This window comes from Alexandromys fortis, unplaced genomic scaffold (genome assembly GCF_014885135.2).
Source record: "Alexandromys fortis isolate MF-2015 unplaced genomic scaffold, M_Fortis_MF-2015_v1.1 scaffold_9, whole genome shotgun sequence".
NCBI lineage: Eukaryota > Metazoa > Chordata > Mammalia > Rodentia > Cricetidae > Alexandromys > Alexandromys fortis.
In genome coordinates, this window is record NW_026067892.1 from 17098203 (window position 1) to 17117642 (window position 19440).

At 41.2% G+C, this 19440-nt stretch overlaps 1 protein-coding gene across 1 annotated transcript in view; it reads right to left on the reverse strand.

The window, feature by feature from the left end:
• The window catches only part of Ctnna3 (catenin alpha 3), a 1282010-nt gene that overhangs the window by 1006442 nt on the left and 256128 nt on the right, over positions 1 to 19440 (reverse strand). The window contains exon 6 of the mRNA XM_050141069.1: positions 19132 to 19395. Coding sequence (XP_049997026.1) covers positions 19132 to 19395 — 264 coding nt within the window. The remainder of the gene's footprint in view (positions 1 to 19131; positions 19396 to 19440) is intronic.

Genomic DNA, 19440 nt, shown 5'->3' on the forward strand with positions numbered 1-19440 from the left:
CCTTTCCCTTCCCAGCAGTGTTTTAGGACTCTCATCAGAAACCCCACTTACAGCAAGAGTTAAGACCTGTCCTCCCACACCTCGTACAAACCTAGATGCAAGATAGAATTTCAATTAAGAGTGAAATTGAGCATGTTCAAGTAAGACACTGGATGTCAACTTCTGGCCTCCAAATACATACATGTACATGTGTACATACACACATACACAACCATATGAACTTGCACACACACACAAAGAAAGAATGTATTTTATTAAACAACAACTCTCTCTTTGAGATGCCCGCACCCATGCATCCATATGCACTTTATTTTTTTTCCCTGAGCTTCTTCTAATTTTAATAAACCCCACTTGTACTTCATGCATCAAAGACAAGGACAATTTTACATGAGTTGGGTCCCTAAAAGATAAAAAGTACTTCTCACTGCTGGGAGCAACACGTGAAGCTGTGCCTGGCTGCTGGCACACTCACTTGTAGGCTGACTCAATATTCACACGTTAGCATATGAAAGACTTATTCTGTGCATTCAAGGAGGACCTGTGAGGCCCCAGAGATGGCTCCATAGTTAAAAGCATGCACTTCTCTTGCAGAGGACCTATGTTCACCTCCCAGCACCCACAGGCAGAACTGCCTGTTTTTCAGCCACAAAGGATCCAATTCCCTCTTCTGGTCTCCATGGGTACCTGCATAACATGTGCATACCCCTACACAGATATATACATGAGCACATAATTTTAAAAATAATTTAAAAACTTTAAAAAAAAAACTAACTATGCCTTCTAGAGACCACAAGGCTTCCATGTGATACAAATAAGGTTAATCTGCCTCCCACAGTGTAGCTGCCTTTCTTCAAACCCCGTAGACACTGGCAGGCTGCTTACCAAATATAACCTCCAACAGATGCACAGCGGGTCCTTGCATCTGCACTCTATACATTTACACAAGCTGCTTCTCCATCTGCAGGACATAACATATGTCAGCTGATTGGCTTACAGTAGGTTTGGAGAAGAGTCAGACAGAGTTGGCAGGAACCTCAAGTCTGCTCATTGCTTCCCCCTCTCCTTGCACTGAGGCTTTGGTCCTTGCTCTTTTTAATTCTGTCTGCTAAATCAATCATTTAAATTCAAGTGGTCATTCCTGGCTAATAACACCCAAATTCTGTGAACATATAGCTTGTTCACAGTCCAAACCTCTTAGATGTCAGTAATCAACCTACGCTAATAGGCTTCAGGCTAATTGAAATTCTATCCTGCATCTGGCATGGTGAAAGTGGAGCTTGTATCATGTGATGGGCACCAAGCAGAGCAAAATTCAACCTGAAAATGGAGAGTTTTCCAGGAGAACCTACATGATTCCAGGAGCTCAATGCGAAATGGGAACCTGAGATTCCTGTTACAAATGCATCAAGGGCCCAGGGAGATGACTCTGTGGACCCAAGGCACTGGCCACACAGGCCTCACAACCTCAGCTCAGTCGCTAGAGTGCACAGAGGAAACCAGGTGAAGTGGCACTCATCTGTAATCCCAGCATGCCTGTAGTGAGATGAGAGGCACAGACAGGGAAAAGGCCCAGAAGTTCACAAAGCAGTTAGCCTGGAGGGGGAGGAGGAGGAGGAAGAAAGATGCTGCCTCAGCAAGCTAGAAGGCAAGAATCAACTCTCAAAAACAATTTGTCTTCTGATCTCCACATGTGTTCTATGGCACCATAGCATGTGTCCATGCATTTGTGTGTGTGTGCCTGTGAATGTATACATGAGGGCTCGCATATACACATACACATGCACACACGCACGCACGCGCACACACACACACACACACACAGATACGTTTTTCAAAAATTTACATGCATTCAGAATTTCAAGGCAGTAACATTAGGCAATAATTAACAGTAACTAAGCATTCCTGGTCAACGATGGTCTCACGCATCATGGACTCTGTTCCCTCTCTCCCATCAAGTAGTCTGACAAATGGTCAGATTTCTAGGGAACAAGCTCCGCCTTTGGCTGGCAGCAGGCTGCAGCCTTTCCCAGCTTGAGTCTCCAAAGGAAATTTCCATTTCTTAGGGATCGCTGTTTTGAAGGGAAGGCAGAGTATTCCTTCATTAGTGCTAGGACAGGATAGCTATAGTCAGGATATCACAGCCACTTACAGCAAATGTGACCTTCCAAAGGTTTCATAATAATCTGACTATATATTGTCTACAGATATAAAAAGACAGACAGACAGACAGACAGACAGACAGAGAGAGAGAGAGAGAGAGAGAGAGAGAGAGAGAGAAATATGAAGGAGAACTCCTGGAAAGAAGCTTCGACTCCAAGGCTGACTAACTGATGAGACATTCAATGGTATACAGAGACTGGACTGTGGCGAGTCCAGAATGAAATCATCTTGGGTCATCTTTAGCCTTAATATCCATTGATTGCCCTTCTCTGTGTGTGGCCTACCATCTTTGTGACCATAGGTAAACCCTTCAGAATATGCAAACAGGTGTTGTGGGATAATGCTCTTCTACACTGTAAAGATTTGTCACTTGTATTGGCTTAATAAAACACTGATTGGCCAGTAGCCAGGCAGGATGTATAGACAGGACTACCAGACGAAGAGATTCTTGGAAGAGGAAAGGCCGACAGTCAGTTGCCAGTCAGATACAGAGGAAGCACGATAAGAATGCTGCACTGAGAAAAGGTACCAAGCCACGTGGCTAAACATAGATAAGGATTACAGGTTAATTTAAGTTGTAAGACCTAGTTAATAATAAGCCTGAGCTAATAGGCCAAACAGTTTATAATTAATATGAGCCTCTGTGTGTTTCTTTGGGACTGAGTGGCTGAGGGACTGGGCAGGACAGAAACTTCTGTCTACAAAGGTCCCCAGTTTCTACCAACAAAAATGCTAAGAATGCCATCAGACATCACATGAGACCAAAAGCTAAACATTTCCCCACTTTTCTTCAACCTGCCTACCTAGTGTTTCTACCAATGGACTTGAAGAATCTCTTGTTTTATGGTTTCCTTTGTTCTGCTCCTATAGAAGCATCATGAAACTGTTACTGTGTTGGAACATGGGATGTGGAGTGACCTGAATCTCTGTTCTTGGGCCATGGTCACTCATATTTTTCTCCAGAATAAACTATTACATCTGCTTCAAGGTGAGAGTTATGGTTTTATATCAAGGGAGGAGGTACATGGGATTCTGTACTAAAAACTAGAAAGCCCCTTATTCTTGGAAGTCTTTTATTTACAGTCATTTTAATTATTTCCTTAATCATCGTAATTATGTAAATAGTAAATTGATTAATTTAATTTACATAACATACATATATGTCTATATATTTGATGTCAGATAATCTTTCTCATAAAACAAACTAAAAATTCACATACACACACTCACACTCATACACATACACACACACACTTGAATAGCCAGATTGCAACCACCTTGGAAATCAACCTACCTCAGGACCCAGCAATTCCACTCTTGGGAATATACCCAAGAGATGCCCAATCATACTACAAAGCATTTGTTCAACTATGTTCATAGCAGCACTATTTGTAATAGCCAGAACCTGGAAACAACCTAAGTGCCCCTCAATAAAAGAATGGATAAAGAAGGTGTGGCACATATACACTTTAGAGTTCTACTCAGTGGTAAAAAACAATGACATCTTGAATTTTGCATTCAAATGGATGGAAATATAAAATACTATCCTGAATGAGGTAACCCAGACCCAAAAGGATGAATATGGTATGTACTCACTCATAAGTGGATTCTAGCCATTAATAAAGGACATTGGGCCTATAATTTGTGATTCTAGAGAAGCTAAATAAGAAGGTGAACCCAAAGAATAACATATAGTTATCTTCCTGGATATTGGAAGTGGACAAGATTGCCAGACAGGGGTTGGGAGCATGGGTTGGGAGCATGGGGGTGGGGTGGAGTGGGGATAAGGGAGATGGGGAGAACTTGAGGGAATGGGATGGTTGGGATGGAAAGGGGGTGGATGAAGGAGCAGGGAAGTAGATATCTTAATTAAGGGAGCCATTTTAATGTTGGCAAGAGACTTGACTTTGGAGGGGTTTTCAGATGTCCAAGGAGATATCCCCAACTTGTTCCTTGGGCAGCAGAGGAGAGGTGTCTGAACTGGCCTTATCCTATAGCCATACTGATCTTGCATATCATCATAGAACTTTCATCTGGCGATAGATGGAGATAGAGACAGAGACCCACATTGGAGCACTGGACTGAGCTCCCAAGGTCCATATGAAGAGCAGAAGGAGGGAGAACATGAGCAAGGAAGTCAGGACCGCAAGGGGTGCGTCCACCCACTGAGACGGCGGGACTGATCTAATGGGAGATCACCAAGGCCAGTTGGACTGGAACTGGAGCATGTGATCAAACCAGACTCTCTGAATGTGGCTGACGGTGGAGGCTGACGGAGAAGCCAAGGACAATGGCGCTGGGTTTTTATTCTACTGCATGGACGGGCTTTGTGGGAGCCTAGTCTGTTTGGATGCTCATCTTCCTGGACCTGGGGGAAACAGGGAGGACCTTGGACTTCCTATAGGGTAGGGAACCCTGACTGCTCCTTGGACTGAAGAAGGAAGGGGAAGGGGGTTGGGGGGAGGGGAGGGAAGTGGGAGGAGGGAAGGAGGTGGAAATTTTCAATAAAAAAATAATTTTTTTAAAAAACAGTATTTTCTTCATTTTATACCGTCTGCTATCTCCTCATCTCATTGTTCCACCAGTGGTGTGATGTCACGATTCTTTTATGAACAATCCTCCTGATATCTAAGCTTATATGGTCCACTTCTTCCCTTGTTCCCTTTGGAGTGTTTGTAGTTGCCAGGCCTTCTTTCTTTATAACTACCTTTCCATTTTCAGCTGCATTTGGTGTGATCCCTAATATCTTTTATTTGGAATATTTCCAGACTTTCTTGATCCTCTTGCCTCCCTCCATCCTTGCAAAACAATCTGCACAGCATAGCTGCTTAATCTTTCCACAACATCTCTTCAATTTTGTTCTGTCCCTAATCAAATCGTCTTTATTAATAAAGCTCAAATTTGTTAGTCTGCCATTCGGTATGGTTCCAAAATGTGGTTTCCAAAGCTGGTTAGCAGCCGCCCTCCTGCTGGGGCTAACTGTCATATAGTGTTAATGGGAGCAATCTGCAAATGTAATTTCATTACTGCTGGAAAAGAGAAATTTAGTCCTCTCTCTGATGGAGGAAAATAGGAACTCAGAAATTTGATTTCCTTATGAAGGAAACAGGCCTTTGTTAGAAGAAAATTATAAAGCTAATCTCTGACCTCAAAGTACTTGTCTACAGACACATCAGAATTGTCTTAATCACAGTGAATAGGAAAGCTAAAGGTATAAGCTCCTGAACTAGGGTAGACTGATGGACTGACTCTTGAAGCCAGTGTGACAGCATCCAGAATTCTGACCCTCATCCTGTTCTACTGTTTGTCCTTAATGGTATGCTCTTGTGTGAAGAGTTTCTCCTAGCTAAGGATTCACTTGGAATTGGATAGTCTTACTTAGTCATTATTTTTACCTATTCAAGTTGTAAGTGCTTATGTTTTTAAAAGCATTAGAGTTTATATAGTTCCTTTTACATAACTATGAAAAGTCATTAAATATTCTATTCAAATCTTCCTATCATTTAGGACCTTGCTTGGTTCCCTTCCATAAAGCCTTTCCTTATTGTTCCTTGCTATGGGAGAGCCTTTGAAAGTGGATTCAACAAACAGACTCCATCCTACATCTATTATACCCACACTTGCTTAGGAAAGACCACCTCTGGGATAATATACAGAGAAGAACTTGTTTCTTTATGGAGGAAGGGCAAGGGTAAATACAGAGAGAGAGAGAGAGAGAGAGAGAGAGAGAGAGAGAGAGAGAGAGAATGAGAGTAAAAAAGAATTTCTCTAGGGCAAAAAAGAAAAAGCTGGTCCCCAAAGGTACCACCATTCTCTTTCTAACCTTGATTTTAGAAAACTTGCCATTGTAATTCCTTCCCTATTCTTGGAAATATATGCAAATCTTTTTTAAGTCTACCTAAGCTTCTAGCCAGCTTTTCAACCCTGCTATATCTTACTAGAGGACCCTAGAGCCATCCCTTTGAAATGCAACTATCAAAAAAGATAGTGTCCCAGTCTTCCAGGTACAGTGGGAAGACAGGAGTTTAACTCCTTTGGGTGTCTAGATCCAGATTACAAACCCACTTCCCATCATAAAGATACTGAGTTTTGTTTTCCTTTGAAACAAAAGCAAAAAGCAAATGTGGGTGGTGATGCTAATCACTAGGTGATTCAAGATAAACTATGTTTACAAAACATGCTGTCTAGGCCTCTTATTTGAGGCGTAGTTCTCTGATCGGGCCTGCCTTATTTGCACAACTAATTTGCATGACTCCTGTTTGTGTGGTAGAGACCGAGTGCACAGAACTCATGCTAACCCCCCAGAACTGTTCACTACTGTATGCACAGTGTGCCTTCATGTGATATCAATTGCATGGAGACAACTGTGTGTAAAAGGGCTTCTAAACACAGAGTCACTTGCTCCTTGGTCCATTAGCCTGCTATTTTAGGCAGTGTACTGATTATTCTTCGCTATGGAACATAAATTCAATTCCTAGGGTAAGATACTGTTTATCACATCCGCAAGGCACAGAACCAAACGGAAACAGAACAGATACCTAATCAGTACTGATGACAAACAGAGTGCCACAGAACCCATGAAAGAAACACTCCATGAGAACTTGTCCGAGGGTATTTCTTCTTTGCCTGGCCTCTCTTCTTTAAGAATTTCTCTTTAAAATCTACTGTTTTATTTTTTACTAGTGTGGGGGGATACAAATACCATTTTGTACCAGTGGACAAATTAGGAAGTTTATCTAAGCTTGATGGCAGTTTCATTCTCCACAATACTCCATATAACATGTGCCCGGAGCAAACAAGATCTGCTAGCTATGAGTATGTGTTCCTTTATTGACAAGGCACTTAATCCCTTCCACTTTTAATCATCATGATAAAGGAGATCTTGTCCATCTTGATTAGGTAAATATTTATTACATGTATTAAAATCTCACCAGGTTCTTAAATACCAGCAATTCATTATCTGTTCAACAAATGTACTATAAGCAGTTATTAGGTATTCAGTACTATGCTGCTATGAGCAATATAAATATGAATAAAATACCGATCCTCCATTCATATAACATCATCTATGAGGGAAAGATACTGCCTAAATAAATAAGTGGGTCAAACTCAAGATATAATGGTCTATCATTTGCCATGCAGGCGATTAATTGGAAAGAGTGATTGGTGTGGGGTGAGGAGGTCATGAGAAATCAGTCCTGGTTATTAACTCCTAATTCCTATTCATTTGACCTCTTGTGTGCTGAGAGTTTGTTTGTCCTCTAACAAATAAAGCTTGCCTGAAGATAAGAGGGTGGAGACAGCCACTAGTTAACCAGAGAGACCAAGCCCTGGTGGCACAGACCTTTAATCTCAGCACTTGGGAGGTGGAAGCGGGAAGATCAGGAGTTCAAGGCCACACTGGGTTAGGTGAGATTTAACCAGTCTAAAGAGGGAAACAAATCTCACACCTTTGAGCCCGACAGCTGGCACCTCAGGGCTTTAACCCCAGCACTAGGGAGGTGAGACAAGAAGTGCTCTGACTGGGTGGAGAGAGGAGCATGAGGTGGAAGGAAACAGAAGCTCAACCCCTCAGTTTGATGATTCTGTACAGGTAAGAAGTCTCTCTAGTGGCTGGTTCCTCCTCTACTTCCTTGATCTTTCAGCATTTCCCCTGATATCTGACTCTAGGTTTTTTGTTATTAGATCAATTAGAATTCGCGCTGCACTCATGCAAGTTATACACCTTGGCAGGTGAGTAGCTGGCCTCTCTGAAGTGTGTGATTTCTTTCCTATGGACTGGACAGGACAGTCTGATGCTAACAAAATGGACGAGCTCTACAAATGTAAAGCCCAAGGACCCAGCGCAGCACCTCACGTGGACACTAACAACGTTGCTTCGTCTATGCCCAGACTTACCCGGCTTTGCTGCGTTTTGTGGAATATCATTAAGTACCGTTTGTAAAGACAGTGCATGAATAAACCACAGTAATAATACAGCACACAGTACCAATCCAGCTTCAGAAAAGGAAGGTGCTCAGTAGTTTTAAATCTTCCGCATTCCTGCCACTTCTGGATTTGCCATGAGCCCTTCCATCTCCTCTCTCACAGCTCATGACAGGTTTACCATTAAGTTTAATGGAACTCACCTGTTTCATTAAAAGTCTGCGTCTGCTGTATCTGCTAGCCCTAACATGAGGGCAAAATACAAGAAGTGGACTCACACTTCTTGGCCCTTTTTGGTAAAGTTTTATGTTCTGATATTATTCGTTCTATACATCACACACTTTATTGATCTTTGTACCTTACAGTCTCATTTCTAATCTTAAGGAGAATACTTACAGCAACTTAAATTTAGGATTGAACTCTACCAGGGGATTTCATTGAAATCCTTATGTTCACTTTTGCCTGTGCTTCCTCGACGTCTTAATTACACTGAGGTTTTCAGATGTTTTCTTGGTCTATGAGGTAATGTATTTCTCTCTGTTAAATGGCTCGTTTCCTGAATCGAGTCAGTAGATGTTCTAATGATGAACTGGAGTCGCCTTTGAGAAAGGACTGTCACAATTCATCTTTTAAATAATAATGAGTAAAACACTCACATCGACTTCAGAGTTTGTATTTTACTTCCAGTACTGGGCTAATATGCAAATGCTCCTCCTCATGGAACCAACACACTATTGGTTACCTACCGAACTGGTACTGGTTTTCCCAGCTTCGCATAGTGAACTTGAGAGCCTTTTCCTTAGCCTTTCTCATCCCACTGCCATGGAAATATATTTACTTACTCCAGAAGGGTGATGCACTGCAAAGGTGCACTTTGCTTTGATAAAAACTGATTTTATTTAATCCGTGAACATCAAGCATCTATGGGCAACTCCTGTTTTCCAGGGAATTTTTCCACTTCATCTACATTGCATTTTTATCACACAGATTATACTTTCAGCCTGTCTTCTTCCCTTCCATAAACACCATGGGTGATAGATACATTTCCCTCCGAATAGAGCCCTCCAGTTTGTATTGTTTTTACACTACTTCTCCACTTAGGTTTTCGTGCGTTGTTTTTGTTTTCAAGTATAAAATGCTCATGAGCCTGAAGATATATAGATGTGTTTTTTCTAAAAGGATCCAGATGATGAAACCATTTCACTTATCAGCACAACACCTTCCTTAAAATGCCCATAAAGTGCTGGTTTTCCGAAAGTCATCCACTTAGCAATAGTTCACTTTTGATAACTCCCTCGTGCATCACTGATAAGAGCGTGTTATAACCCGGTGAGGGTTAATCTTGACTGTCAGCTGAATTGGATTGAGAAACATCTGACTGATTAGTGGCCCACACCTCTGAGCGCGTCTGCAGTGGTTCCTCAAGAGATAATCATGTCCTGGTTTTCGGGGATAGGAGTGGAAGGAGGACACTGGGGACATGCCTTTGTGGGTTATCCCTTACCCTGAACTTTCTCCTCTGCCTCCTGGCTGCCATGATGGAAACTGTTCTGTTCCTCCCTGCTCCTTCTGCCATGGCAGTCTCAACTATTTGAAACCTAAGCCAAAATAAATATTTTCTCAAGTCGTTTCCACGAAGCACTGGGTTGTAATGATGAAACGGAACTGATACAAACCCCTCGGTGAATTAAATTAGCAATTTGCTTTTATAAATATTGGCATAGCTGTAACAGCTTTATTCGGCCATGTTATCGAATATATCTTTTATTTTCCTGCTTGTGAGAGGGCTTCACTGTGTTAGGCCAGGTGTGGGTCAAATGTGGCTTTCTCCTGCCTCAGATCCCCAAGTGTTGAGATCACAGGCATATGCCTCCATATCCAGGTTTAAAGAGAAAATTCTTTCTTCCTCAGCTTTACTATAATCTGTGGAGATGTACATTTCCTTATTAATATTGTACTTGGTGCTTATAATGTGTGTTAGATATGAATACTGTTCTCTTCCAGATGTTCTAGAACAGTGGTTCTCAACCTGTGGGTCATAACCCCTTTGGGGGTCACATATCAGATATTTACATTATGATTTATAACAGTAGCAAAATTACAGTTCTGAAGTAGAAATAAAAATAATTTTGTGGTTGGGGGTCAGGACAACATGGAACTATTAGAGAGTCGCAGCATTTGCAAGGTTGGGGACCACTGTCCTAGAAGATTCTTGGAAGCTTCCTTTCTTCTGGACTTCATATTAGAATATTTTTAACCTGATGCATTGTCTTGTTTATTAACTTTCTTTTCCAAAATGTTTTTTATTTCTGTGTCTGTGGAAAATTGCAAGCAGCATTATCAAAAATGTTTTCAGAGATCCAGAGATACTAATCCTCTACATGATCCCACTTTGCCTAATCAACTGATAAACATAATTATTTTTTTTCATTTTAGGTAATACTGTCTGCTCAATTCTTAAATTCTTTCCTTCCTTCAACACATTTATACTTGTACTAAGGGGAGAGCCATGTATATTTAACAGAAGTTATTTATATTTAGTATCTTGTGCTCTCTGTGTGTGCAGTGGAAAGGACTTTCTCTGCAGTCTTTTCTTTTGACAGTGTTGCTCACAATGGCTAACTTTATCTGCGTGTTATGAGAACTTATCTTCTTTGCAGATGGATTAGGAGTTTTTGAAGACTGGGCATAAAGTTCAGTACGAATCTGAGTTTGCCTCTGCCAGGTCCCTTGAGGTATTGCTGAGATAGGACAACTTTAAATTAGATTTTTCTGCTGAGCTTAAAGAAGCTACACAGGTAATATAAATTCTGACCCAAAGTCCACATAAGGATAGGATCCTGGTTAGAAAATTTCCAGGTACAGTCTGTTCTTCAGAGGCATGGGGATTGGGTGCATGGGTGTGGTCCTCTGTGCTACCCAGAGCCAAGGCTAAGCTAGTCAATTTTCTGACTATTCCCTGCCACGGGCCAGTGTTCTCCTCATTCATCCAGCAAGAGGATCAAACATTAAGGACTACCAGCAGCTTGTCAAGGTCTCTGTCTTAGTTAGGGTTTCTATTGCTGTGATGAACACCGTGACCAAATGGCAGGTTGGGGAGGTAAGGGCTTATTTGGCTTACACTTCAGCCCTGCTGTTCATCATTGAAGGAAGTTCAGGAACTCAAACAGGGCAGGATCCAGAAGGTAGGAATTGATGCAGAGGCCACGGAGGGGAGCTACTCACTGGCTTGCTTCCCATGGCTTGCTCAGCCTGCTTTCTTATAGGACCCAGGACCAGCAACCCATGGATAGCACCACATCATGAACTACCTCCCTCATCAATCAATCGCTAAGTAAGAAAACGCCTTCCAAATGGATCTCACGTAGGTATTTCCCCAACTGATGCTCCTTCCTCTGATGGCTCTAGCTAGTGTCAAGTTGACACACAAAACCATCCAGTACAGTCTCCTTTGTAGTCTTCCAGCTAGCAGAATGAAGGTTTTGTCTTTCACCCTTGGCTGGTCTTTCAAAGTCCAAACCCCAGGCTTTAACTACAAATAACTTGCTATACAATCCTGTTGCTGGGCTAGTGTGAATTTAATGTTTCTTTATATGTGTCCTTTAAAAAAAATCCCTTAACAGATGGAATATGTTTTTTAAAATATTTTATCCATCACTTTAATTACTTTTAGTTTGCTGTATTTCTGGAAACAAAACCATTTTTTAAAACAGTAATTAAATGAAGTAATTCTAGATAAATGAGTGATAGTCACTTTCTTCCCAAGTTCTTAGTGCCCATCTAATTGACAGAGGTCTGGCTTTTTATTTCAGTGAAAACATAAGACAGTAAGAACTGTGTTCACCCAAAATTGCTATTTATAATAAAAGGCAGCACATCTTGGAAGTCTCAGAGAACAGAGATGAAAGATGGGCAGCTCCTTGGAGAAAGAAACATAGATATACTTTTCTTCCTCTTTGTGCTGCTTATTACAGAAAGACTCTGGCCAAAGCACCACTTCAATATACTTTCTTGGTTTTGCTATAAATTCATGGCCCAATTCAAAGCCAAATTCCTTATTAAGTATATTCAATTCCAGTTGGAGAAAAGAGAAAAATAAGAGTAAGAGAAAAACGGCATTTACTGTGACAGCACTTGGAGAGGCGCGAGGTTTAAATGTGCTTATTGTTGCAGTGATAGTCACTCTGCACCTGCCATGTGTGATTGTTCTAGGCACCTGGAGCTGTAACTAAACAAAGTCATATAATGCAACAGGAAAGCTTCAGTGAGGTAGGGATGGAAGGGGCGGGTAGAAGGAACATAAGGAGGGATAACTAACAGTAAAGTTATTTGGCAGAGCCATACAAAAAGCCTCCTCTATGGAAGCTTCCTAAAATATATACAGTACATATGTAAATGGAGTTTAAATAATGGGGCTATCCTGTAATAGAGGGGCAATCCTCTCCCAGTTAACATAGGCTAAACACCTAGTGCTAGCTATAGGATGCTTCCTTACCAGATGATTGTCAGTGGGGTACCACAGAACACCCCCCTAAAAAATTAGTTATTTCTGTTGCTCTTTGTTATTGTTCAGAACTTGATTGTAAGACCTCATTGCTGAAGATACTGTATATTTGAGTCATAAAACACAGAGAAATCAAGATGGTACCAACCTGGAAACTTTATCCCTGTTGGCTAGCTTTCATGCAAGGTTTATGCAAGGGAGAAAAGTCATCAATAGTCTTACCAAGCATGAACTTTGCAGACTACAAGAGCAATAGATCTGGCAAGACAGGCTTACTGATGCAATGGTGGTACAGATGTTACAGGCATAACCAACCACTATCCCACTATTGATTGGATTGAAAGACCATTCCACATGATGCCACTAAATGCCCCCCCCACCAAAAAAATCTATGACTAGCTAGGTTATACACCCTAGGGAAGAATACAGTACTATTATTCTACAATTATTCTACAAAATGGACATAATAAACTGCCCCTATGTTCTTATTAGTATACCCATAGATTAGTACATCTTTCAAAACTCATTAAAGAAGTTTTCTTTGCAATAAATGGTAATTAATACAGACAGCCACAATTGCTCAACATGCGCAGAATAAGAAACTGTTCTCAGTCCTAAATGGTACATCTATATTTTATTCCCTCTGACCTCAAGGCTCAGTGACGGTGCAGAAGAGGAGGCATGAAGATTGTAAGAGGCAGTGGTAGTGGATGTCTGTGACAAAACACTATCTGCTGGGCATGACTGGGACATTGCACACATGATCTCACAGCAGCCATGACTGCTCACACAAGATCAAGCTAGACAAAATCCCAGCATGAGTGAGAGAGGAGCTCATGGACTTCCCACCCCTAACCAAGGGGCTATTACCAGGTGATGGCCAGTGGAGGGTGGAGTGACATTTCTACAGGGCTGGGGTATCATAGAAGCTACCCATGCTCTGATACAGTTCTATGTACATCCAGGTACATAGTGGAAGAACTATAGAACTCAGTGACTTTAAAAAAAAAAAAAAACACACAAAACAAAGCACATGAAGTTGGGAAGGAAGAGTGGTCCAGGGAACAGGGCATGGATTATAGGGTAAAGAATGGAAATAGATTTGATCAATACACACAATATGCATGTATAAAATTATCAATAAAAGGAAAATAACATGTGTAAATGAGTTTGTAAAGGAAAGAATATAGCATATCTGAAAATAAAATAGCTACATATATGTCCTTCATTATCATCACCTTAAAAACAGATACTAATAACTCTATTACGGCTGTAATGCTTGTTTTTTCTTTCTGCACAAGGGAAATATGTGTTAATGGACTTCAAGTTTTCAATGCTATTTTCACTGCTTAAAGACATTTCCAAGATTCTATTCATCTACAGTGTGACACTTCTCAGCTCTCGTCCAGTCACAAGCACAGAGGTAGCGCTCTATAATCCACATTAGCTTTCCAATAAATCAATCAATTTAGGTTGTGCAGTGTTCTAATTCAGCTTCTATTTTCTTCACTGGTAAATCTCGAGTTTCATACCCACAATCAGCCAGGGCCCAGAATAAAAGATTTAACAGAAGCTTTAGCGTGGTAGCTGTTGAGTAAGTGTTCTGATACATTTTCACACTATAAACATTTAATGAGTCTGGTTCCCAGCAGAATATTTACTACACCCATTTATTTCCTAGTAGTATATTTGCAGGAGCAAAATAGAGCAAAGGTTATTTCAGATCCTCCACCAATATAGCTCCCTGTAAATAATATAAAGTGCAACCATTTAACTCACAGAATTATTGTTAAAAGGTTAAATGTTCAGTAAATTCTGTCTCATCTAGTTCAGACTGCTTTGGCAATTATTTGTAACTTGATATACTTTTTCAGCCATTTTGTTCTAAAACCCTATCTTTGACTACAGGTAAATTTCAGTTATTAAGACAGAATTAGGTTCTCGGGAAAATATGTTAGGTCTTTTGCCTGCTTGTTCAGAAGTAAATGGGCCATACGAGGTGTCTGTTCTTGAAAAGACCCTTCCCCAGGCTCTCGCCTCTCCAACCTCTGCATTCACCTCAAACTGAAGTGAGAAGCCAAGTATGTCTCAGTGGAGGACCAATTTGGAAAACTTTGGGGATAAATGAGGTCTTTTGTGGGAATGTCTCTGAATACAAATCTGTTTAACACTTTGGAAAAATGTGCTATACAATTCCACCTGCCCATTCCTCTGGAAAGTTCCACCCCATTACAAGAAGCACTTTCCAAATAGAGACTATTGCTACTTAATGGCCCACGGACAGTGTTTAATCCACCAGGAAGGCTTGGTTACATTTATAACTTTTCTGATGATTCATATGGAGTAGGAACCTTAGCATACATTATGCTGAATTTTGATGGAGCACATTAAGTTCTACCTAGGAAAACTCAATACAAGCACAACTACAAATTCTTCTGGAATCAGAACAGCTAGACCCATTTCCCGGCTGTTCCTATCCACTAGCTTCCTGATGAGAAATATACACAGTTTATTTTCTGTAAAGCAAATACAAAAATTTCAATGATAATATTGTAATAATCAAGTGAATAATTTATGTCAAATGTTTAGCCGGAAGGGCTGGAGAAGCAGCTCAGCAGTTAAAAGAGCTTGAGCAAGAGTTCAAATCTCAGCATCTACTTAACAAGCCAAGCATCTAACACACACTACTAACCCCAATTCTGCTCTGAGAGGATCAAAGACAAGAAGATTCATTATACTTGCTGATTTCACATCTAGCCAAGAAAATAAGAGCCCCAGGTTTAGGGAGAGCTTCTGCCTCAAAGGAATAGTGAAGACTGGTATAGGAGACTCTGGATGCTCTCTGCTGGCCTCTGTGCATACACACACACATACACATGTATGTATATATTCATGCATATGGATGTATTGTATGCCCCTGCACATCTAAATAAATACATACTTAAAACATAAATATGTATAAGTAAATCTCAAAACATTTTAGTCATCTAGAAATACTTTATTTTTACTTTAAAGATTGGATTCATTTAGAAAAAAACAAACAAGAAAAAAACTCTCAATCCAAAGGATGAGAGTTTATGTCTCAAGACATCTGCCAAGTAATAGCTACAGATTGCTAACCATCTTAATAAAAGATATTGTATAAATTGTATATGCATTCAGGAGTGGAACTTATGTAAATCCCCATGTTTAGTTTAACAGGGGAGCAAAGTAGAGAATGGAATACAGCAGTTTTCTTTTGGATGTAACTACCTGGAAGGAAAATAAGTATGAGGAGGACAAACTACATTTTTATTGTCCATGCCAAATGGTATATATAATATATATAATCAATCACATATATATGATCGAATATATATAAATATATGTATATATTCAACTTGGAGCATCTCTCTGAAAGCCCACTTCCTAGCTACTAGACAACCAAGTATCCTGGACAGGTGATTTTCTATGCCCACTGCTGAAGTATAGCAAACACGCCCACATGTCAGGCCTAGGATTTGCACATTAAGACCAAGTTACCATTTGTCTGCAGATGCCCTGACTTCCCACAGTGGGTAAGCTTGCATCTTCAGAGATGACCTCTATGAAAAGGCGCACATCAAAGCAGACAGACAGGTCAAGCTCCTGTGTTGCTAGAGAAACCAGGATCTTTTCAACAGTTCTTTCGACAGTATTCCTTGTTTTTGAAGGAAGTCAAGAAACCAACCCTCCTAAGCAGAAAAGCACACACGGTCTATGTCACATGGCAAACCACACACAGTCTAGTCACACTCTAGGTCACATTCTAAACCCAAGCACTGGCGTGGGGTGCCAGTAAAGGCAACCTGTGAAATCTTAAAACAGCCCAGTCAAGGTTGAAGGCCTCCAACTCAACTCCCCTCTTCACCGTCAAAGTCCATTAGTCGAAGTCGAAGCTTACAAGGGGTGAGAACAGCGGGAGCCAGCAGACAGGGGCAGGAATCAAGGACATTGAACAGCTGGTTCACTTGAGAATGCCCGTGATTCCTCAGGTTACAGCCACTGGTGACTGAGATAAAATCCCTCTAAGAACATGTGTGTGGCTTACGTATTGCTTTGGGGATGCTAACAGTATCATTGAGAACATTAGGTGACCAGAGTGACAAGGTTTCAACAGAACGTGATGTATTTTAGACAGGACTGTGTGTGGAAGGGGCAAGAACAAGACACGCATGACTAGGACTTCCCATGGCCTCTAATGGCTCCTTCCTCCAGTGAATAAACATTCATGTGTTTAACAGTGGCCACGCCATTCCCCTTGCTACCTGGTATAAAATAATTGATCAACGCCCCAAAGCTTTTCGAACTACTATTGAGATTCCCATGTATTTTGGCCCCCAAGTTTTATGTTATTTATTTAGAGTCTAACACGTTACTGGTGTCTAGCTGCTCTCTTCTGGTATCTGTGACTGGTCCCAGGAAAGGAGATTTTCAATCTTAAAAACCAGGACATCGAGATAAGCTTATAACACACGAGATGATTGTGTGTTCTGTACAGAGAGCGAACACTGGATGATAGGAGATTATTAGCTTCCATTCATTTTTTTTAACCTATCAGGGAAGAGTTTCTGAACTCTGCATATAACTAGGAATGTTATGCATTTTCACATGGATATAAAAATATACAATAATACAGCTAATAATATTGTATTAGAAGTGAAGACTCTGTTTAAAGGCATGTAGCTAAAGGGAAAGCAAGCAATCAAACTTAATAGTATGAGTTATCTAATAAATTTACTATGAAATTAAGAGCCATACAGACATTATGTAAGTTGTGCTGATTTTTAAGCCATCAGTAAGACCTTAGTCACTTTAATTACAAATATCTTTTTCATTGTGGAAAAATCTGTTTCCAAATATTCTCTATAATGATATTAAGGCTGAATATTTACTATGCATTGCTCTGAACAACCACACCTGTACTATGAATTCATTTTATCTGATAACTCTGTGCTGTTGCTGCAGGACACTTGTAAGCAGGACGGGGTTCCATAAATATTGTTGCCAAGGTCACAAACATAGCAAGTGCCACAGCTGAACTATAAACCCAAGAATGAAGGCTCTAAATTTTTATCTTTAAACCACACACCATATTAACTCCCACTAAGGAGCCTCCGTGTTGGACTAGGATAGTCAGTGCTCAGTGATATCGTACTTGAAGGCCTGGTAAATCCCTCAACTTGCTCAAAATTGGGTTTCTCATCCGCTTATGACCAGGTTTTACCCTCAGCCCTCCTGTGGTTAATGAAAACCTCTTCTATAGAGCTACTCAATTAAACTTTAAAAGTAACTATCCATGCTGTATAAGATGTATGAGAGCTCCTTCCCCTTCCAAGCAGAGCCTATAGTCCAATCGTGGACAAGCCCTGCTGACTCCAGAGTTTGACCTACGTTCACCAACTGAAAGACGTAGAAAGGCCTATATATTTCAGCCTAGTAAGGCACACTCTGAAAACCAATGCTCTCTAAGTACCAATTGTCAGTCGGCCCAGCCTTTGTAGGTCTGTTCCCCAGGCAGACTTCATTCCCTCTCTCGGCTGCCCAGATATTAACTCCTAATAGCATCTCAGATCATGAACCTTGTTGCTAAAGGACTCAAGAGTGTGATGCCCTCTACGATTCCTCCCTTTGCTCATGTCCCACACATCTATCCATCCATTCTATTATTATCTAGTTGATTCCTACTTACAAAGTTGAGCCTTGCTGCGGCTGTCGTGACCACCAGCGGGGTGGTGCGTGTAAGGGGTAAGGTGAGCTCAGGTTCCTATCATAGCCTCCCGCCTGGTTCCCAGCTTCTCACCTTACTTACATTGACTTTGTGCTCACTTGGTGTTAACATGGTTCCTGTAAGGCATGAGTTTCAGTGTGTTAAAGCCTTATCGAGTCCCAGTTTCTCAGAGGAAAGGCCTGCACAGCCTTCTGCTGCCTGGTCCCATTGGCTCTGTACCCTGGTCCGTGAACGCCCCCTGTTGCTGACTCCACCCAGGTTCCTGGCTTCTGTGACGTCACAAACAAAGGGGCCCGTGGCGTTCCTATGTTCTCGATCTCCATCTGCTCCTGGCTTAAACTCCTCAAATCTTTAAGGGTACCTCACCCCTTTATACTATGATATGCGATTTGGTTATTTATAATGACTTGTGTGCTTTTTGCCTACACGCTCTCGCTAAAATATAAGCCCTTGTCAGAGGCAGTGACGGGATATATTTCTCGAGCACGTACAACGGTGCTGATAAATTTCATACAGTAAATAAATCCTCCACTTTAGAAGTTGATCTACATAAAATAAAAATCTTCACTTGAATCTCGGGCAATTCCCATTTGAAAGGCTTCACTGGCGGAGGAATGCTAAGTGGGCTGATAGGAAATCTTGCTGTCAATTCGCAGAAAGGCTCAAGAAGGTCATTGAGACTGATTAGAGCTTGGTAAAAGTCGGTTCTCTAAACTCCCACTTAGGAACCGGAAGTCTGCTTCTGCTTACTTGTACTGAGACGTTTAGTCACATTTTGGTTCTCTCCACTTACCTCCAGCTCATCAAGAGCACTCCCCAGGGTTGCCGCCTGAGGTTCGGAAGTCGCCGGCACGCTGGGGATGCCTTGGGAAGCATTTGAAATGACATCAAGAGCGTTCTGAATCTCTTCACAGACTGTGTCCTTGCTGGCTTTGAGCGAAGCAACATCGGAATGTTCCAAACAAGCTGAACAGATGGAATGCAAGAGCGGGGAGTTCTCCTTCAAGGCTGCCCGCGCCCCTGCAATTTCATCCCTCTGGGCTGGAGATTTTAAGTCCTGAGAAGAAGGGGGGAAAAAACACTCTTACTCTTTATCATAGAA